This window comes from Erpetoichthys calabaricus, chromosome 10 (genome assembly GCF_900747795.2).
Source record: "Erpetoichthys calabaricus chromosome 10, fErpCal1.3, whole genome shotgun sequence".
NCBI classification, from domain to species: Eukaryota; Metazoa; Chordata; class Cladistia; order Polypteriformes; family Polypteridae; genus Erpetoichthys; species Erpetoichthys calabaricus.
In genome coordinates, this window is record NC_041403.2 from 16,583,969 (window position 1) to 16,607,107 (window position 23,139).

Below are 23,139 nucleotides of genomic sequence, written 5' to 3' on the forward strand. Positions count from 1 at the left end.
ACCATCACTGGATGTTTCCACATATGGTGGCAGCGACGGTTCTGCTGATAGAAGGTTTATACTTAGGGTACCACAGTGGTGGTAACGCTGGAGGAGGTTTAAGCCTATGGTGATAGCAGTGGTACAGTGTGGGGGGTCGTCAAGTGTGTGATGGTCTGACAGTGCGTGGTAGCAGTGGTGGTACTGCTAAGGGGGGTTTAAATACAGTATATGGCTGCATTGATGGTTCAGGTGGGGGGAATTTAAGCAGAGGGTGATATTTGTGTGACTGTGGGGGTGTTACATGTATGATGGGGGGGGTTTCAGCATATGCTGGCAGCGGTGGGACTGCAGGAGATGGTTTAAGCACATTTGACTGTTTAATGGTACTGGTGGGACTGGTTTAAGTGTATGGTAGAGGATACTACGGGGGGAAATATTTAAGAATATGATGACAGCACTGGCACTGTGAGGTGTGGGCATTAAGCTTATGAAGAATGTGGTGGTGCTAAAATATTTAGTGCCAGGGGATACTGAGGGGAGAGGTTATGTGTTTGGTGTCAGTGAGGGTACTATAGGTGAGGTTTCAGCATATGGTGGCAGTGGTGGTTCTGCTGGTAGGAGGTTTACACATAAGGGCCAGTAACATGGGGGCCGGCGGTGGCAATGCTGGAGGGGATTTAAGCATATGGTGATAACAGTGGTACAGTGATGGGGTTAAACATATGGTGGTACTAAAGGAGAAGTTAAGTGTTTGGTGGCAAAGGGGGTACTATTTGGAGTTTTACCGGCCTAGGGGGGCAGCGGTGGTACAGCTGGGGCTGGTTTAAGCATTTGGCTTCACTGATGGTTTAATGGGAGTGCTGAGAATGTGTATGGTGGTAACAGTTTGGTACTGTGGGGGGAGGTTTAAGAATATGACAATGGTGACACTGGGAGGGGCGGCAATGAGAGAATCGGGAAGAAGGGGTTAAGCATGTGCATGCATTGATGAGGGCAGAATCGCAGATCGGTTGGACTGAGTCACCAGGGAATATCACAATACATAACTGGGGTCACCAGAGCGCGTGGTCACTCACGAATATTATGGAAAAGAAGACTGCGACTGGAAATCGTTGGAAAAATCGCATACTGTGATGTGGCCTTAATGTGACATCAGCTGCAGATATGCAGAAATTCCAAATTTTGGGGGTGTGTACGCCTGTGTGGACATGTGGCCCATCCTGTTTGGGCTCCTACCTTGTTTGTAGCGCTGAATTATGCAGGTTGGAGAATATTATTATTATTTTTAATATTATTGAAGATATTACATGAAGTTTCCTCCCACAGTCCAGAGACATGCAGGTTAGGTGGATTGGCGATTCTAAATTGGCCCTAGTGTGTCCTTGGTGTGTGGGTGTGTTTGTGGGTGTCCTGCGGTGGGTTGGCACCCTGCCCAGGATTGTTTCCTGCCTTGTGCCCTGTGTTGGCTGGGATTGGCTCCAGCAGACCCCCGTGACCCTGTGTTCGGATTCAGTGGGTTGGATAATGGATGGATGGATATTACATGAAATTGAAGTTTTTCTTGTTTTTATGAAAAACTGATTTAGTGACAAGTGCTCTCTCTCTCTCTTTATATATATATATATATATATATATATATATATATATATATATATATATATATATATATATATATATATATGGTTGAAATAGTTTACTGTCAAATAAATGCAAAGAGTACGCGACACGTGTTTCGCCCTCATTCTGGGTTCATCAGGCGTACAAACTCCACTGCACTCCCTCTCGGGAATCGAACCTCGGACGTCAGCGCCAGAGGTGATGCCCCTAAGATTGTGACACAGACTTCGAATGCCGTGAATGTAATTGCCCCGATCTACATGCTGTCAAATAAACGAACCACACGCCGTGGCGCAACGTTAGGGGCATTGCCTCTGGCACTGACGTCCGAGGTTCGATTCCTGAGAGGGAGTGCAGTGAAGTGTGTACACCTGATGAGCCCAGAATGAGGGCGAAACACGTGTCGTGTACTCTTTGCATTTATTTGACAGTAAACTATTTCAACCATTCTATGATCTGCTCCTCACAAACTGAGGGCACCGTGGCGGATGTTAGCAGATTGCTGGCCAACCACAAGCGTTACCTGGTAGGTAACCACCCAAACAATCAGATTGTAACACAGACTTCGAATGCCGTGAATGTATATATACATATATATATAAGGTATATAATCTCGTATATACACACACACACAAATACTGTATATAGTTTTTATTATGTAGTACCTACCATGAAAGGCACTATATAAACTAATAATTGGTTTAATGATATTGGTTGACATATTGGTTCTCCCTGCGTGTTTGTGGGTATTTCTCAGGGTCTTCTCCCCCACCTCGGTGCCCACATCCCAAAGATGTGCATGTTGGGGTCACTGTGGGTGGGTGCGTGAGCAGGTCTAGGGTTGCTTCCTATCTTGTGTCCAGTGCTGCAGGGAGAGGCTCACGGCCCCCCACCCCTAAACCACATAAGCGTAGTGATTAGTTGATTAATGAACTGCTTGATGTGAAAGGCACTATATAAAATAAAAATACCTTAGGAATTATTCGATATAGTGAGATGTGTTGTGTGTCTTGGTGATGAACTGCTTCTCCTGTCAGAGTGGAAGGTTCTAGATTACTCAGCTGACACTCAGTGCCTGCTGTGAAAGCGCCATCGACTGTTTTATGACGGATTGGTTGCCCTGAAAGGTGCCCTATGGTGTTCAGACTGATCAGTTATTTTATTGTCCATAAAACAAGCCACTTACTGTTGAGGAAACCCAACATGAAGAACACCTCTGCTCCCTTTTCAAGTCTGACCGCCTGTCAGTCTTGCTAAGAGCATTTTGCCCACCTCTATTCACCACCCTGCCAGTCAGCAGCCTCCCAACCCCTGCCTTTAGTATGCCCTACGTGATTTAGGCCAGGTGCCCAGTATCATCTACTGCTGCTAATACTAGAGAGTAAAGCTTTGGAGCTCCTTCTCTGGCAGGTGTGAGTCCAGATCATTAAATGCCAGCCCCACCATTCCCCCTCACCAACTATGTGGGGGGGGGGGGGGGTTAACTTGTAATTGCCTGTCTCCTGGCAATTCTACAGAAAGGGGCTCCCTCCATCCCACCATTGTTAACCACCGTGCCACCCTCAAAGCAGCCAGTTTATCTTGAAACAATTGGCCTGTAAAGCCCATGCTGCTTGGACGGCACTCATGCCAGTTTTGGGTGACAGGGTGACCAATTGATGGGTTTTCAAAGTCATCCCTTTCCAAAGATCTTAATGACAATATTTTTGCTGGAAGACATTAGAAGGCTGAAGTTAAAATGAGCCCCTAATTGTGCAGACATTTCTTGATTATTTAATCGTCCACTTGGCCTGCAGATGTTGAAGAATGAGAAAAGTGCTTGCAGCTGTGGCGGGCGGCCCTTCCTCCTGCCCCACCTTCTCCGATCAGGCTGGCTGCTTCACATCCCCCAGACGGGGTCCGCTGCCAGCATGTGTGGTATGGCAGACAAGTCTGGGGAACGGCTTGCTCTCTGGGCTTCTGTCCCTCACCACATTGACCCAATTAAACAACCATAAGTGTGCAAACATGAAGCGATGACGGGGCCTGTCCACTTCACCAATACAGAGTGGCATGGACCAGCCCTAAATCTTGGCCTCTTATGATTTTAATAACTGATAATGTGGGAGCCCCTAAACAAGAAGGTCCAGAGTGGAAGAGAGTTTCTCAGCCTGTAACAGTATGGTCACCTTTCATCAGTTACGTCATTAGTGGCCAGTGGCATCGCCAGCCCCAAGCTGAATAGCACTGCTCTCCGCAGCCATTACCTCAGCTATATGGTGCCCCCCCAATCTGTCTAAAAGCTCCCTCTGTCTCATCACTCAAATCCCCACTTGTTATTTTTTTTATATTTTTCCTGTTACATCTGCCCCAGACTGTTGAATGCACAACCTTTCATGTTTCATTTTGAACCATCGTGTTTTGTGATATCGGGCATGTGGCAAGGCACTATATGAAACAGTCAAGGAAGGGTCATGGGAGACAGAGCCCAACCCAGTAGCGCTGGGCACAAGCAGTGTTCGAAATACTCCATGGTAATCAGGGGTCTCATTGTGCGGAATACTGGAATTTCACTCTGCCACTGCAGAAACCACTTTAATAAAATGATAAGTCTGTGTGTCCATCTTGGGCTGTGTCTCTGATATAGGCCATTTGGTATGGGAATCGTAAAAACAGTGGTAATGTTTGTGATGTACCATCTGTAGGAAAGAACAATGCAATGCATTTTATTACTACAAATGTCTGAGATGTGCCATCTGTAGAAATGACAAATGCAATGCATGTATCTGTTATATACAGTCATATGAAAAAGTTTGGGAACCCCTCTTAATTCTTTGGATTTTTGTTTCTCATTGGCTGAGCTTTCAAAGTAGCGACTTCCTTTTAATATCTGACATGCCTTATGGACACAGTAGGATTTCAGCAGTGACATTAAGTTTATTGGATTAACAGAAAATATGCAATATGCATCATAACAAAACTAGACAGGTGCATAAATGTGGGCACCCCAACAGATATTACATCAATATTTAGTTGAGCCTCTAGACGCTGTCCTGCTATAGTCTCTGATGAGTGTCTGGATTCTGGATGGAGGTATTGTTGACCATTCTTCCATACAAAATCTCTCCAGTTCAGTTCAATTTGATGGACAGCCTGCTTCAAATCATCCCATAGATTTTCGATGATATTCAAGTCAGGGGACTGTGACGGCCATTCCAGAACATTGTACTTCTCCCTCTGCATGAATGCCTTTGAAGATTTCGAACTGTGTTTTGGGTCATTGTCTTGTTGGAATATCCAACCCCTGCGTAACTTCAACTTTCTGACTGATGCTTGAACATTATCCTGAAGAATTTGTTGATATTGGGTTGAATTCATCTGACCCTCGACTTTGACAAGGGCCCCAGTCCCTGAACTAGCCACACAGCCCCACAGCATGATGGAACTTCCACCAAATTTGACAGTAGGTAGCAGGTGTTTTTCTTGGAATGCGGTGTTCTTCTTCTGCCATGCAAAGCGCTTTTTGTTCTGACCAAATAACTCAATTTTTGTCTCATCAGTCCAAAGCACTTTGTTCCAAAATGAATCTGGCTTGTCTAAATGAGCATTGGCATACAACAAGCGACTCTGTTTGTGGCGTGAGTGCAGAAAGGGCTTCTTTCTCATCACCCTGCCATACAGATGTTCTTTGTGCAAATTCTGCTGAATTGTAGAACGATGTTCAGATACACCATCTGCAGCAAGATGTTCTTGGAGGTGATCTGTGGGTTGTCTGTAACCATTCTCACAATCCTGCTCATATGCCGCTCCTGTATTTTTCTTGGCCTGCCAGACCTGCTGGGTTTAACAGCAACTGTGCCTGTGGCCTTCCATTTCCTGATTCCATTCCTTACAGTTGAAACTGACAGTTTAAACTTCTGAGATGGCTTTTTGTAGCCTTCCCCTAAACCAGGAGACTGAACAATCTTTGTTTTCAGATCTTTGGAGAGTTGCTTAGAGAATCCCATGCTGTCACTCTTCAGAGGAGAGTCAAAGGGAAGCACAACTTGTAGTTGACCACCTTAAATACCTTTATATCTCATGATTGGACACACCTGTCTATGAAGTTCAAGGCTTAGCGAGCTCATCCAACCAATTTGGTGTTACAAGTAATCAGCACTGAGCAGTGACAGGCATTCAATCAGGAAAATGACAAGGGGACCCTCATTTGTGCACAGCCAGTTTTTTATATTTGTTTTAATTTCATACAACTAAATACTGCGTCACTAAAAATCTTTGTTTGGAAAACACCGCAGTACTCAGATGTTCCTAGAAAATGAAAGACATACCACTGTTATCTTTTTTGTTGAAAGTAGTGTCAATTATTATGCAGGCTGAGAGGGGTTCCCAAACTTTTTCATATGACTGTACCATTTGGTATGGGATTAGTAAAAGTAGTGGTAATGTTTGTGATGTGCCGTCTGTTGGAATGAAAAATGCTATGCATTTTATTATTGCAAATTTTTGTGACGCACCATCTGTTGGAATAAAGAATGATATTGCATTTTATTACTACAAATGTTTGCAAGGGCCATCTGTAGAAATGGCAAATGCAGTGCATGTCTCTGTTATATACCATTTGATATGGGATTCGTAAAAGTAGTGGTAATGTTTTTGAAATGCCATTTGTTGGTATGAAGCCTGCAGTGCATTTTATTACTACAAATGTTTGTGATGTGCCATCTGTTGAAGTGATAAATGCAATGCATTGTATTACTAATGCATTTATTAGTGTGCCATCTGTTGGAATGAAGAATGAATTGCATATTTCTGTGTTATATGCCATCTGGTATGGGATTCATAAAAGCAGTGGTAATATTTGTGATGTGCATTTGTTGGAATGAAGTGCATTTTTGTTTGTGATGCGTCATCTGCTGGTGTAAAGAATGTATTGCATTTCATTACTCTGTACATTACAAAATACATTCCAACTAATGGTGCACTGAGAATGTTAACACTAAATACGCTGAGGTCTATGTTGATTACTTAGATTTCAACCCGTCTTTGATGGGTAGTCCAGATAGTAGACAGTAAATGAGTTACGGAGGATGTAACCAGTTAGGGTTCGGGTGCCAGAAGTAGATGAATCCCCTCATAGGGTGATACACAATCTGCAGACTTAGGCCAAGCCACCTTGAACTGAACAGCATTACGCAGAACAGATGCTTTCCTTAACACATCTGCTCAAAGAGCACAGACAGCAGAAGCTACTTGTTCTGCCGGTAAAGCAGGGCTCCACTGTCACTATTGCGGCGTCAGCGATCTGCGTCACCTCTTTAGCATCACTGAGACTAAGACAAGCACTGACTGCTACCGGGTGTCCCTATTAATACTTTTTTCTCTAAACATCTCTGTACTTTTACTCGAATTCTCTCGGGGCTTCTCAAAGGATGCTTTTCTTACCGGTGTTCTGATCGGAGTGACCGTCTCTCAGATTGTGTGCTCTTCGATGCTCAAACGTTTTCAGCATGCTCGGCTCGGCTCAACTCGACTGACATATGTGCACAGTTGACACAACAAAATAAAAAAAAAATTCACGATAAAACTACTTTATTCATACTTTGCAAATATTCCTTCAAATGTAAAACTTCCTCCTTAATGACAAATAATACTTTCCTCAAGATGAATCAATTTCTAACTATAGGATAACGTCATCAGGTACAATAAAATGTCCGAACATCAACTCGACTATCTAATCCCGCCCATCATGCTGTCATTTAGGTTTTCGCCTTATCATGTTGCCACTCAAACGCATAGCCCCGCCTATCCTGTGTTCATTAAAGTGTCTAGTCCTGCCCATCATGCTGCCACTCAAGCATCTAACCCCACCTGTTACTCTGCCACTCAAGTGTTTGGCCCCGCCCCTTCCATTACACACTTGCCAACGGTCCTCACTGCAGTTCTCTTCACGCTGCTGACCTGCACCACTGTCTGCTGGTTACTACAGTACTGTCTCGCTGACTAAGTGACGTAGGACACCATAACATGTTTTTAAAATCGATTTTTCAGGGACTCCCTCGCAGTTTTGGATTTTAAGTGGGTTTCCTCCGGGTACTCCGGTTTCCTCCCACAGTCCAAAGACATGCAGGTTAGGTGCATTGTCGATTCTAAATTGCCCCTAGTGTGTGCTTGGTGTGTGTGTGTGTGTGTGTGTGTATGTGTGTGTGTGCACACCCTGCGGTGGGCTGGCGCCCTGCCCGGGGTTTGTTTCCTGCCTTGCTCCCTGTATTGGCTGGGATTGGCTCCAGCAGACCCCCGTGACCCTGTAGTTAGGATATAGCGGGTTGGATAATGGATGGATGGATTTCAGAATGTCCAAAGGGTTAAGATTTTGAATTTTGAACCTTGGATGCACGGCAGGGCAAGGGCTCCATGGCCAGCACACACTGAACCAAATTTGGAATTTACTAGTCAGCCTAAGCCACACACCTTTGAGAATGTGAAAGGAAAACCAAAGACACTGGGAGAACATGCAGACTCCGCACAGGCAACATCCAGGCTTGGGATTCAAACCCAGGATCTATGAAACAGCAGCCCTACGCGTTGTGCTATCATGACGTCCAGTATATGGAACAGAGGTTCTTGAGCCCGTTCCCTCTATCAACGGTGCAGATTTCTTTTTTTCCTCTAGCAGACCCCTGTGACCCTGTATTAGGATATAGCGGGTTGGAAAATGACTGACTGACTGAGTCTCATAGTGTTCATTGTGACAGGCGCTATTATCACATCCAGATTGAACATTTCATTTGTCTGGTGCCTTTTTTGGCTGCAAAGCGTACTGTTTGGTTCGGTCCTTATGTATTTCTTATGGAAAGCATGTTTTAATAGTGTTCATCCTGAAAGGCGCTATATAAAAATATGGATTTATAAGCCTGCATGCAAGCACTTTGAGCCTGTACTCGGTGCAAAGCATTCCTCTGAAATAAACAGACTTGTGAATGTGCTTCATTCTCCATTGTTTATATTTCTTATGCATTTTATAATGGTATATCACATAAAGGCGCTATATGGAATAAAGTATGGCTGATTTGCACTTGGCGTTCAAATCCTGCGTGCAGTTTGCATGTTCTCCCAGTCTCTGTGTGGGTCTAGGGTTGCTTTCTGTTTTAGGACGTTGTGTTCTTCTTTCAGGCGCACTTTGAAGAGCACTATATCTTATTATAAAGATGTGCTAACCCTAATTTTGTCATTACTCTCCACGTCATGATTTTAGTGATGCATCATGACTCTCCTTGCCTCTCTTGCACCCGCTCTGTGGTGTGTACTGTGAAGGCGCTATATTATATAACGACTTGCGCAAATCAATGGTCTCATTAATTCTCCATTTCGTGTTCTCACCATTTTAAGTTTTTGACTTTCACCCATAGGAATTCATTGACCTCAGTCTGCATTCTAAGTGGCCATAAGCCTCAGCGGCACAGGATCCTTTTTGGCAGAGACGGGCAGGCAGCGGGCACGCCTGCCCATCAGGGCCTCATTTTGCACAACTGTCCTTCTGCCACCTGTTCAGGGCCAGCTGCTCCCGGCGTGCCAATACCAGGCGTTAATCTTGTCTTAATCCTCATCAGCAGCATTCCTGTGGCCACACTGGTGGGCTCCCTCACTCTGCCGGGACCCCCCGCGGGCAGACCACAACCTGCTTTATAGCAAATTAGCACATACTTAACGGCGTGACACTCGCAGGGCTCGGCTCAATCCCAGCTGCTTCACTCCTCTAACAGCTCACTGCGTGGCACCTCGGTGTGTCGCTGGACCGCCAGTGCCGCTCAGGCCTGCACATTGGCTGAATTGTTTCCCATATCTGTGGTCAGTGCCCAGTTTGTGGTGCCAGTTATTAAGCATTCTTTTTTTTCTATAGAGTCCTTCGTAGCTGGCACCATCACGGGTGCTTTACAAGAATAAAATTCAATGCCAGCTTTCAAACCTGAGAAACGTGCAACAATCTTAGCAGAATCTCTCTGTATACTGGAAGAGATGTGCCACCCTGTGCCCACCCACACTGCCTCTTGTGTCCTACTTCATTCCCACACATCTTGTCTGACCACATTCTAGACACACCCTTTACATCTGGTCTTATCTAGCACCTTACGCAGGGTAACACCATCACAAGACGGGTGAAGATCTGTGTGCCCGGCTCCAAAACTGTGTGCCCAATGATTCCAAATAAATCTTTGTGTACTTCATCTGCTGCCATCTCCTGTTTTATTAACTTTCTTCCCTGAGTGTTTCAGCCTTCAGCCAGCCAGGGATGTGTATTAGTTGGCACTAACTGGCCACAATTACAAGCACCCACTACCTGGTGCCAACCAGAATTTTGAATGTAGGATTTGAAACTAGATCTTGTGCCCACCACTTCATTGCTCACCCCCTGTTAGACAGAAATTAGCGTGTTCGGCTGTGGACTGGACAGTAGTTAGTACTGCTGACTGGCAGGTCTAGTGACCCGGGTGCGATTTCCGGACTGGTCTTTATGTTCTCTCCATATTCATATCCTCGGCTTTCTTGCCACCTTCCAAAAACATGCAGGCCACCTAAAGTAGCGACTGTAAATTTGTCAGGAGTTGAAGGAATGTGCTCCCTGTGATGGACTCACATCCAAGCCCACCGATGTCTGTGAATAAATGTGCCACCTCACTGGAGTGGCATCCCATTTAGGGGGTTGACTCTGCTCCGATTATGTTTCTGGGATGGATAACGGAAAGAAGAAGCTTCTATTTAACTATGATGTGAACCCCCCACTCTGCCAGAGGACCCACTACCCCTAGGGTGCCACCCTGACAGTGCCTGCACCTTCAGCCTCTTGAATGCAGTATTAAAAGAGGCAGCATTAGTGCTCACTCTGCTTTAGAGGGGTAGAGTGGGCTGGGAGTGGTTCTCAATGGGCGTCCTGCCATCAGGCCCTTTGCATGTTTGTTATCAGTTATGTCTGGAAACCTTTTGGAGTAACCACATGTGCTTTCTTCCCACAGGGATGGAGTCATTCGATGATGCCAACGTCCTGGCCGCTTCGAAGTGGAACGTCTCTGGAGAAGCAGAAAGAGGTACGCACTTCTTATGTTAATGACGTTCCTCCACAGCTATTATTAAACAGAGCAGACTAACAAAGTGCAGGGATGTGGGTGCCCTGATGCGCCATGTCTCTGCCAGCTTGCATTTTTCTGAATGAGGGGGTGGAGTCAAGGTGTTAAGCTTTGCGCCAGGGGCCATTTTCAGAACTTTGCAGATGCTTATGGGTGCCATGGGCATGTCACATAGAGATCAAGCACACACAGCTGAAAAAGGGACAGGCACACAAAGGCACTGGTGGCATATGATGCCCACTTGCTATGGCACTATGAGCATAAAGGTAAGGAGGTGGATTTAAAGCTGTTGGAAAATCGGAGACTCTTTCCACATCACTAGATGTCTCCTATGCTTGTACACTAGATAACAGCGTGTTCCAGTGAATAAGGCACTATATAGCATAAAGGTTACTTAATGTACTGTTAACTGAAAAGTTTTGAAAGCCCATTTAATATGTTGTGGCGGATGGCCAGGGCCCTTACCCAACCGGGACGCCTGTGAACTAGAAGGATCTGGGGAGAGAACATGCACAAGACATTACCTCCCTCAGGCCGCTAGATGGGGGCCGCCCAGGGTTGCAGCGGTGCCTCTGATTCCCACAAGGCAACTTGGGACTTGGAGGTCGGGGCAGCCCTTTTGGGTTCTGTGGGTGCCGCCAGGGGGAACAGCAGAGCCATAATTTATTGGGCTTCTGCCACACCTGAGAGTACTTCACTAATGAGCCACTTGGAGTGCTTCGGGGTGCCGGTTAAAAGGAGCCAGTGTCGGGAGGAAGAGGAGTGGAGGCAGAAGGAAGAAAAGTGCTGTGTGCTGTTTATCGTACTGTGCTTGGCGCTGGTAGGAAACGGGTGAAAAGTATTCCCCCTTGGCAATGAAGCCTTGTGTGTTGCAGAGACCCACGAGTACCTCGGGTTTGAGGAGCTGGTGCGCCCCCTGGTGGCCATGATGTTAATTCTTCATTTTTACCTAGTTTGATAAACATTTACTTACTTTCTGCAAGCTATGTAAATCACCATGATGAAAGGGACTATATAACATGAAGACTGCTTACAGTATGTGACTTTTGCTGAAATGACAATCCTCCCTTTTGCGCAATCGCATAACACTATTTATGCTCTATTCCATTTGAGCTAATGTTAAATATTTTCCGATGTTACTCACTGCGAAAGGCGCTATATAACCTAATAGTTACTTACTTGACTGCTGTTGATGTATACAAATGAGGTGAAAGGGAACAGGCACAATTTCCATTGTATTGAAAAACTCATCAGAAACTTCAAATGACTCTGTTGGACAGTTTATCTTATCAAAAGATCTTGACTATACTTTGTTCTCCTCTCTTGCTTAATAAAGCTTACCCTGAAGAGGTCTATTAATTTTTAACATTTAAGATGTCTCACCTAAAGGGTTCCCAATGTTGTATTTGTCCTGGTGTCTATATAAACAAAGAGAATTCCAGTCTCTGCATTACATCTCGCCTGAAGAAGGGGCCTGAGTTGCCTTGAAGTTTTTAGTTATCCAATGGGCGGCAAGGTGGCGCAGTGGGTAGCGCTGCTGCCTTGCAGTTAAGAGACCCAGGTTCACTTCCCGGGTCCTCCCTGCGTGGAGTTTGCATGTTCTCCCCGTGTTTGCGTGGGTTTCCTCCCACAGTCCAAAGACATGCAGGTTAGGTGCATTGGCGATCCTAAATTGTCCATAGAGTGTGGTGGGTGTGTGTGTTCTGTGGTGGGCTGGCGCGCTGCCTGGGGTTTGTTTCCTGCCTTGCGCCCTATGTTGGTTGGGATTGGCTCCAGCAGACCCCCGTGACCCTGTAGTTAGGATATAGTGGGTTGGATAATGGATGGATGGATAGTAATCCAATAAAAGTCATTTAGTTGGACTTCTCACTACACCCATAATGGCTGACACAGTACAACACCCTACTACTATTAACTGCCTCCAAATGCTGCTAGAAGAGAGTGCCCAAAGTGAAAGGCACTATATAACATAAAGTTTCGTTCATTCACTGCAACTAAAGTGGTTGCACCCTTTGCTTGCTTAAACAACATATTGGTTCCCCGCCTGACTCTCTGCATCTACAAGCAGGGTGTAGCTGGGTGCGGGAAAGACAGGTCTGGATGCAATGAGCAAATTTTGGGGCACCAACCGGATCGTCCCTTTTATCATCCGTAAACAGCAAAATGAAACAAACACAAATAGCGCTCGTCGGCGGGCGTCCCTTCAGCGGGAACCTCAGAATAAGCAAAGGTTGCAGTCGCTCTAGCGAAGTTCCGCTCGACAGGTTGCTCCGGCCACAGTAATGCGATGACGCCTGGGATTTTATATCGGCTCGACCGTAAGGGGCGGGGTTAAACGCCTTCACCGGGCGGCTTCTCGACATCGTGGTAATAGGAGGAGATGACGGCGTTAACGGCAGGGCACCCTGTGCTCCACTGAGCCTGCGAGGTGGCCTTCTCTGACGCGCATGTGCGACACGGGCTAATTACAGATGCTCTGTGAAAGGCACTATATAACTTAAACATTACTCCATTGACTGTCGCTGATGGATACATGTTATTCATTTACTCTGTTCCACTCCACACATGAAAGGCACTATAAATCCTAAAGGTTACTGAATTCACAGCCACTAAATTTACCATAAGCTTCACCAGCTGATTAACTTTCTTTTTATCGTTCAGTCTTCGCATGTTAGGATAAATTTAAATACTGTAAGAGGAAACCCGCAGTGAAAGGCACTATATAACGCAAAGTTTTCTTAATTGACTGCAAGTAAAGCCTCTGTCTGTCTCTGGAAGTTGGGCTAATGTTATGTGCTTTCAGACAGTACCAATTGTGAAAGGTGCTATTTTAATACATAATTCGCCTGCCTCTTCACTCACTCACTCACTCACTCACTCATGTCCGTCCGAAGCCGAATGCACAGTCGCCTTCTGCGCAGCTGCCCGAAAAACCTTACGAGACCGACATCCAACCCCAACATCGCGGCAGGCGGCGGATTTACGGCCACAAAAATTCAAAGAGAAAGGCGACTTCGATTAAAGCTCTAGAGGCCTGAAAGGCAATTTCGACTACAGCTCGAGGCCTAATTACGCATTCTGATTCAATTACGCATTCATTCAATACACCTATATCAGGTTTGTGGTGGTTATACTTATTACTATTCCATATTGTACTGGAACATTCATCATTCAATATTATACTATAGGCCTGGAAAATTCATCAGCTAACAGTACAAGCCTGTACAGTAATGAGTAAAGCGGACTACAATCATTACAAAACAACTTCTTCGTTACTTATCATTTGTTCTTCATACACTGCTGACACAAACTCGTGCCCGTTTCATCTTACATTGTCGAAACGGGCTCTTTGTCTAGTATAACATAAAGCTCACTAAATGGACTTGTTACTGAAGTGGCGGCCTCCTTTAACTGCCTGAACTCTCTTTCTCTGTTTTCTGAAATCGGAATTTAACTTCAAACCCTTTGAAATGATACCCGCTGGGAAAGGCACTATATAAAATGAAGATTACTGATTTGACCTTTACTGATGGACCGTCCTATTACTCAGTTTATTATCTGCCTTATTTTCTTCTGTTAAGGTGAGTTAACATTAAGTGTCTTCAGATTCTACCCACTGTGAAAGGCACTATATAAAATAAAACACAGTCACGTGATTGACTTTTACTGAAGTGGCTCTCTGCCTAACTAACCCTCAATCTCTGTTTGCTGCATACTAATCTACCTTTAAATTCTCTGACATGGTACCCACTGTGAAAGGCACTATATAACAATCATCTGTGCTTTTTGTCTGATTACATAACATTATTTACAGTAAATGGGTGAGTGCCAAATGGCTAATCTTAAATTCCCTGAGATGATACCCCCAGTGAAAGGCACTATATAAGAAAGTAGTAACTTATTTGCCTGTCATTTAAGGAGCTAGTCATCATATTCTGTCTCTCATTCTTCTCTTTTGTTTTCTTTGTTCCTCTCCCTGACCTTAAGATTAGTTAAGATTAGGTGTTTGAATAGGTAATCCAGTGTGAAAGGCGCTATATAAAATAACGATTGCCAGATTGACTTGAATTGCCAATAATATCCATTAGTGTGATGACTGTTTTTCTCTCAGCTTTTGTTTCTCTCTGAGTATTGTTAAATTAAAGTGCTTTGATTTATCCATTGTGAAAGGCGCTATAGCAATGTATGATTTTTTTATCGCCCCAGCTCGTCATGTGCTCATCATTTTAAGGTTATGAAGAAGGGGTTTTTGAGATTTAAGGCGGCCCGACCAGAGGCTCCGCTTACTTCTTTTCACAAACCAGGACGAAAGGACTCGAGGGGGTTTGCTCTGGAAACGATTTGGCGCTTCATTGCTAAATTTAACAAAAGAAGAAAAAAAAGGCAAACACTGGGCTGACTTTAATGAAAACAAGCCATTTCGAGTTTAATGTGATCTCATTTATCTAATCTGTCTAATCTCATTGCACGAGCATCCCTTGCGCTCCTGCTCCACGACCGTGAAAATGTACCTTGGCAGGATGGCGCTTTCAAGTTGGCCTAATAGAATTCTAAAATTCCCAGAGCAATCGCTTAACTGCCTGCTATTAAGCACAATTATCAGCTGCACTTGAGCGGGCGCCATAATGGGAACCGAGCGGCTGGCTGGCTGGCGAGGTTGAGGGGATCAGGAGAGCGCGCACAGTGCGAGGGTCGTCCGGCGAGCAGCTGCGAATACCGACCGAAGGCCGAGGGTGCAGGCTAATGAGAGCCAGGCGAGCGCAGTTGTGGGGGGTTGTGGGGATCTAATTCAAAGCGGCAGGACAGAGGGGCATGAAGGCAGGGTGGCCGTCAAGGACAAGTGATGGGGTCACCTCAAGTAGTCAGAAATGGCTGTTTGCCCGGTTGCGCTCCGTGAGGAGTCTCCATGCCTGCTTGATGTCTCCGGGGGTTTTACGGACCACCCCTCAAAGATGTTTATGTCGACTGGCGAGTCTTTATGAGGTGTGTGTGCGCGCCAGGGTGGCCTTTGACAAACTGTAGTGCCTGTCAAGAGGTGGCTCCTTTAAAAGGTGACCCCCAAGTCATGGAACAGCTGACACCAGCTGGGCAAGGGCGCTATATATAGAAATATGAAAGGCACTATATAATAGATATGAATTGAAAAATCCCGCTACCATACAGATGGATAGATAGATATGAAATGTACTATATCATAGAAAGAAAAGGAGCTTTATTATGTAGATAGATATGAAAGGCTATATATAACAGGCAGAGATAAATAAGGCATTGAATTGGTAGGGAGACAGATATGAAAGTCATTATAAAATAAATAAATAGAGAAAGCAGTATTTTCTATAGATAGAACTGAAAAGCACCTTAGTTCTACAGCAACAGATTCCTGCATTTCTTTCCAATACACTTTGATAGGAGGATAAATCTATCGGTGTATTATATAGTGCCTTTTAGTGAGTATCAGTTTAAATTTGTTACATATAGATAGATTTAGCAGGGCTTTATACAGTAAACATAGATAAATAAGACATTATGTTATATAGTTAGATATGAAAGGCACTATATAAAAACTAAGTAGAAAAGGGAAAATACTATAATAAATTCCTGCAATTCTCCCCAATAAACTTTTATAGATAGATATATGAATTGTATATTATATAGTGCCTTTCAGTGATTATCAGTTTAAATTCGTTGGCCCAATAATATATAGATAGATTGGTAGATAGATATGAAAGGCTTTTTACAATAAACATATATAAATAGGACGTTATGTTATATAGTTAGATATGAAATGCACTATATAAAAACTAGGTAGAAAAGGCAAAGTAGTATAATCCTGCATTTCTCCCCAATTAACTTTAATAGCTGGATATGTCAATCTGTATATTATATATGGTGCTTTTCAGTGAGTATCCATTTCAGTTTGTTGTTTAAGTATCATAGATAGACAGACAGGTATTAAACAATCTATCTATAGAGCCTTTCATTATCTATCTATCTATTACATAGTGCCTTTCATATCTATCTATCTATCTATCTATTACATAGTGCCTTTCATATCTATCTATCTATCTATCTATCTATTACATAGTGCCTTTCATATCTATCTATCTATCTATCTATCTATCTATCTATCTATCTATCTATCTATCTATCTATCTATCTATCTATCTATCTATCTATATATATTATATATATATATATATATATATATATATATATATATATATATATATATATATATATATATATATATATATAATATATATATATATATATATATATATATATAATATATATATATATAGAGAGAGAGACAGAGAGAGAGAGATAAAACCAAACGTCTGTCTGTCCTCTTTTCACGAGAGAATTACTTAACGATTTTAGATCTTTTTTTTTTATAATTAGCTTGAACATTCCGGTTGATTTTGCGACTTCTCTCATCGCGCTATGAAGGAGTGATATATTCGCACTAATCTGAGACAGAGGCTGTTGGCCGAGGGGAGTGGGGAGCGTGACATCAGGAGTGGGAAGCTGTGCCGAACCCTCCTCACTGTCCTGTTTCACCGAGTACGTGGGCGGACCCATGGGGGACCACTAGTAAAATATAAAGAAAGAATAACTATGTAATAGTTAGAAAAGGCACTATATAATAAAGATATGAAAGGCAGTATTTAATAGATACAGATCAAAAAGGCACTATGTCATATAGATGGATAGATATACGTAAAATTTACTATATCACAGATTGAAAACAAAACTATATCATGTAAAGAACTATAAACGGCACTATATAATAGATATATATTAGATATACATTAATAAGATCTTATATAGGTAGGTAGATAGATATGAAAGGCACTGTATAATAAATAGGTTTAAAAGGTTCTACATTATATAATATAATGTGAAAAGCACACAGTGCAATAGCCATGTCAGTCAGTCAGTCTGTCCACATGAAGCAGCTCGGCTCCCAGCGGAACGATTTAGTTGAAATTTGGTACACTTATTTTATTCATCAGTGAAATTTGTCAGCTCAGATCGAGTTTCATTTACGCATCTTGAACACAGCGTGCTGTACACATTTTTGAAACTGAAAGGCACTGACGGCATTGTGAATTGGTCTCAGAGGAGTACTCCACCCAAAAGTGATATTTTTTATGTTACTTACCCCATGTAGTTTGTAGTGATGAAAGAGAAAAAGTTTTAATCTCACATTTTAATGGAGTATGAAGATTAAAAAAAAAAGTCTATCATATAATAAAGTTGTATGGTGACCAGCGCTATATCAAACTGAGAAAAATGGTCATGAAAAAAATCTCACGTTACTTGTGTTGCCGGCCTGGTGCTCACGTCAGTTGTCTGGTTGTTTGTTCACAAACTGCAAAGCACAGGAATCTTTTGCTAAAATATTGTTAAATAAATGTTTGGGATAGCATTCTGTGAATCCAGTTGTCATGACACAGGTGCCAGGTTACCAGGGGCGTGGCTTCATTGGTCACAACCTTCAGGGGGTGTGGTTTCATGAGGGGCTTAAAGGTCATCTTGCCGGTTATTTTGTTGTGAGTTTGTGGAGAAAAATCTTCACAGCACTTTCCTTACTGTTTCTTTAATTTTCAAACACTTTCTGATGTGACAAACTTTTGGCAGCTAGAGTTTGACTTTGACTTTCATTTTCCATTTTGGGCTTGAGGAGAAAGTGGCTTGACCTCCGGTTTTTGATTCTTGCTCATGGCATTTCTCTTTAAATTTCTGTCTCTTCCCTTTTTTGTGTTGGATGCATCCACATCATTGGCATCTTTGTGGTACATGACGTCGGCCTGGCCAGTACTAGGATGGCAGACCATTTGGAAAAGCTTGGGTTGTTGCTGGAAGAGCTGTTGATGAGCGAGCAGGGGGCACCCACTTTCTAGTCTTTGTGTAGAAATTATCAATTAATGAAGTCATTTTTGTGAGCCGAGATGTGGCTCCAATTCTGTCATGAATCTGCTCTCCAGGTAATTGTAGATTTCATTGTGAGTCAAACATAAGAGTTTTGTGTGTCACTCTATGAATAGATTTAATATTTATGAACATTAAATCTCTATCTGTGGCTTCCCTTATCTATTACATTTCGTGACACCCGCGGTCTAAGCCCACCTATTTGCAGCTTTGCACAGCAGAAAAAAAAATTCTGAGAGGCCTTATTTCGCAAGAGCAACACGTGAGATTGAGCAGTAAGAGGTCTGTGATACCCTTAGATGTCTGGGGCTGCACACGTGCTACGCTGAATGGATCAACATCTGGCTATCTGGCACTAAAAGGTTAGCCGTTGAACCCCATTCGTGATGGGCACTGGGGCTTGCACATGCTCTCCATGAACGAGGAATTCCCAGTAAGTGTGGGTCCTAAGCTCACACTACCCTCTGTGTACACCGCCTGTCATTACTACTGATTGGGTGGTTCAGTGAGGCCCACGATTGGCACCTCACTGAACCACCCACGCTTCAGTCACTCACGACCTCTATCAGAGAAGCTAGAAGACGAATGAACTTGACTACCTAGAGAAAGTAAAATGTATGGTAAGGTTTCTCCTAATGAACCTGTGGAAGGATTTTTACCGACCCAAAAGGGATGCGAGTGAGTCCGCGCCGGTCTCCCACCCGAACCTAACCCCATAGGATTAATGATTCAGCATCTGTGGTTTCTGTACCCATGGGGGTTTTTCAGGATCATAACCCCCTCAGATAATGCAAAATTGACTGTATTTATATTATTTTGTGTTACAAATGTGACCCCTAAAGGCTGACTTCTAGTGTTGCCCCCTCAAGACACCTCCCAGCTTTCTACCAGTGGGTTTTACAAATGACTGCATGTGTGTGTGTCTCTCTCAGTCCTTCTTTTGCTGAGGCATTTCTGTCATTGAACGCCTCCCAGGGACCCCGCACAACCTGAGATGGAGGAGTCTCCCAAATTACAGCATCTGTCTTAGTTCTATCTCTTTTTGGGGGCATTGCTAACCCCTCAGTGGACCAGTGACATTTCTGCATTAAGATGTTGTGCAAAATACATAATATGCATCCATCACTAATTAAACTTATTTCTAAAAAATGTTTATAACAATCCCTCACTCCACGCAAAAATATTATTTTTCATGTGTTACTTATGCCATATTGTTTTTTATTGAAGGCCATCAAAACGATTTCATGTCACGTTTTCATGAAGAGCAGAGACAACAAACTTTCTTACAGAATAGCCATCTATGGTGACCAGTGCTGGACAACAGCAATTAAGATCAAAAAACATCCATGAAAAAACATCTCACGTTGCTCATGTCACATTACCCATATGTCATGTCATCCAGTCGCATGCTCACAAGGTCCCGAAAGCAGGCATCTATGATAAAATATTGTTAAATTACTCAAACATGTGGATCTCTTTATTCATTCTTTCATTCTGTATTCTGCACTTGACGCTCATTGTTCTAGCCCCAATAGTTACATGCAGACCCCCAGTGTCACATGAATTTCTCAGTCATTGTCATTGCTTTTTTTTTTTTTATTGCACACTTAAACCTCAGCAGATATTGCTCCTCTTGTTGTTGTTGTTCTTCTTCCTATTATGGTGTTCTTCATCACTTCATTAGCCTTTGTGATTTGCTTGCTGCTCAGCAGATGTAGCTGCTCTTCTTCTTCTTCTTCTTCCATTTCTTCTTCATCTTTGTCCTGTTTCAGCCAGTATTTCTCCCCTGGCAGGGGTTTATAGTTGTGTTTCTTTTTTGTATTGTTTAATGTTATGCCATTTATTTGTATTAATGCTTATTTTATTTATTACTAGCTTTCCCCCGCAGCTCCTCCCACGTAGTAGTGAAACAGGACAAACTTTAATAATCAATAAACAAACAGGTATTGATAGCTAAGCAGACAGAAGGTACCCGATCTAAATCCATTAAGTAGTTCTCTCATGAAAAGCGGACACACAGAAAGACAGACAGACGTTGGATTTTATATCTAGACAGATTTACATATTTCTTTGTGTTTATTTGTAAAGGGGAGTGGCCTAGGTTATGTCCCATGTGTTTCGTGGGTGGTTCCTCCAGGGGCGGGGTCACCTGCCTATCACCACCAGGAACGGCCCTCCACACTATTTTTGGGAGTGTCTTCCATAGTTCCTGGCGGTTCATTTCAAACACATTAGGGAGAGGAGAGTTTCTTGTATTTACTGCACTTTGCTGTTGCCTTTTGAACCTGAGCTCTGTTTTTGACTACTACTTTGGATTCTGATGTGGACTTGTTGACTGTGATAGAACTCCGCCTTTACTTTTAAAGATTTTTTAAGGCCCTTTCTTGTATCTTGTCAGGGTATGACAGTATCCCCCCTCCCCTTAGAGGGCTATTTTTGAAAATGCTTTTGGAGCTTTTGTGTTTTTGGGGTTCCTTAGTCATGACAGTTTTATTCCTTTTATAGTCTTCTTCATCATGTCATCAGCCTCTGTGATTTGCTTGCTGCTCAGCTGATGCTCACTGCTCTTCTTTCTCATTTTGCCATGTCACTTGATTTTTTGCCTTAATAAACCTACAACCAGATGTCACTTTGCAGAGGTGGCTGTTATCTAAAGTCTTCTGAATTGATGGAGTTTATCAGGTCATAGGCTTTCAATCAAGACAGCATCAATAGTTCAGAGAAGACTTCGGTATCGATAGCAGCTTTCAGAACTCTGTACTGGTACCATAACAGCATTGAAGGAAAAAACGGATAACTCGAAAACACTCCAGACTCCCCGGAGCACCCAAAGAGTCAAAGCAAGGAAGGGTGCCACGTGAAGCTGCCAGCGTGTTGAAGCTTGTCAAGCCCTCTATAAGTCTGCAGTATGTTGAATCACATTTGACCAGCATGTAGTCTTAAGTGTGTTGATGCATGGGGGGATTGGGTCCCACATGTAGTCTCAAATGAGTCAAAGCATGAGGTGGGGTTGTTGTACCCCATGCAGTCTTCAGCATGTTGGAGAGTGAAAGAACGAAGAGCTGAACACAAGGGCTTTGAAAACTATCACTTGATTCCAGTAATGAAAATAACAAAATGCTGGCATCGTACCATTGGGTTTTTCAGTGCTTTTTCAGTTCTGACCAACCAGCAACCCCTGCGCACACAGAGGCAAGGGATTGAGCTTTTGAATTAAAGACCCGCCCCTCTCCTTCATTCATTGGTTAAGAGTCCTGTCTCCCTATTGCCCCCAGCAACCCTCTACCACCCTATATGGAGTTTTTTTTTTCATATATCCAGTCTGTCTTAATCCAATATTTTCTTGTGGGAATGGTAACCTCTTAGTGACCCCCTAAAACAGGGGTTCTTAACCTGGGGTCCATGGATGCCTAGGGGGTCCATAGATGGGTTTCGGGTGGTCCGTGATGGTCAGATAAAAATGAACATTTATACTCACTATACAGCGGGTACTGTTGATTTTTCTCGTGTGTTATATCTCTCGCCGTTATTTTTCTCGCGTATTATTTTTCTCACAAGTATTTATCTCACCTAAGCCTAATGCGTGAGTTACATACTCGTGAGATAAATAATGCACAAGACAAATAACGGTGGGAAAAATAGCTGTCATCATACAGCCTTCCCCCCTTGTCCCAATCAACGGTTTCCCATTGAAAGAAATGAAAGAAAACGCACCCTGCCACTGGTTACAGCGCCGACCGCTAGGCATTGCTAGGCTTGCTGGTGGCCCGTGTTCACCATTTCGACATGTGTTATCATTCTCTGCACGACCGCCACCTTGTGCCACTCCATAAGAGCACGTGCTAACTCTCATTTTCCACGGTTGATTATCTTCTCATATACTGGTGAGGATTAATTGACCGTAATTTCTTTCAAGTGCGGCTGGCTGAAAAGTGAGTGTGCATGAGGGTGCAGTAGGGAGAAATGCATGTGCAAGTGTGTGTGTTTATGTGAATATTTCTGGGGGAAGGGGGTCCATAACTGTCATCAGATTCCTAAAGGGGTCTGTGACTCAAAAAAGGTTTAAGAATCATTGGCCTAAAAGCTGCCCTCCCCTTGTCTTTTCTGATTATGGTGGTCTAGGCAAATGATTGTGTTCCTCTCAGTTGTTTGTTTGGCTGAGGGTTTGGGTAAAGCCCTACTGACCCCTAAATCTTTTCCTGTGTCTTGAGGTCATCTGATACAGATGCTTCACCAGACTATAGTTTCTTCTGTGCCCCCATGCCACCTAATACAGTATTATGGACACTTTAAATTAGGTTATCTGTCTTAGTGCTGGAGGGGGAAGAGTACCCCTCAGTGACCCCTAAAGGGAGCCCTAATCACATGATATGGAAGTCCCCATCAGCTTTCCTGTATACCGTGTCTTTCAAAACCCATCAGGTGGGGTCGACAGACGTCATCCCTCATTGTCCATAACAGGGAGTCGGTACTGTTAGCCTTTGATGACCTGTGAAGAGGTGGTCCA

General features: G+C 43.4%; 1 protein-coding gene across 2 annotated transcripts in view; it reads left to right on the top strand.

The window, feature by feature from the left end:
- The window catches only part of ror1 (receptor tyrosine kinase-like orphan receptor 1), a 336,235-nt gene that overhangs the window by 162,248 nt on the left and 150,848 nt on the right, over positions 1 to 23,139 (top strand). For both annotated transcript variants that reach the window (XM_051932708.1, XM_028810949.2), the window contains exon 2: positions 10,587 to 10,658. In XM_051932708.1, the coding sequence (XP_051788668.1) occupies positions 10,589 to 10,658 (70 nt within the window). In that variant the 5' untranslated portion in view covers positions 10,587 to 10,588. The remainder of the gene's footprint in view (positions 1 to 10,586; positions 10,659 to 23,139) is intronic.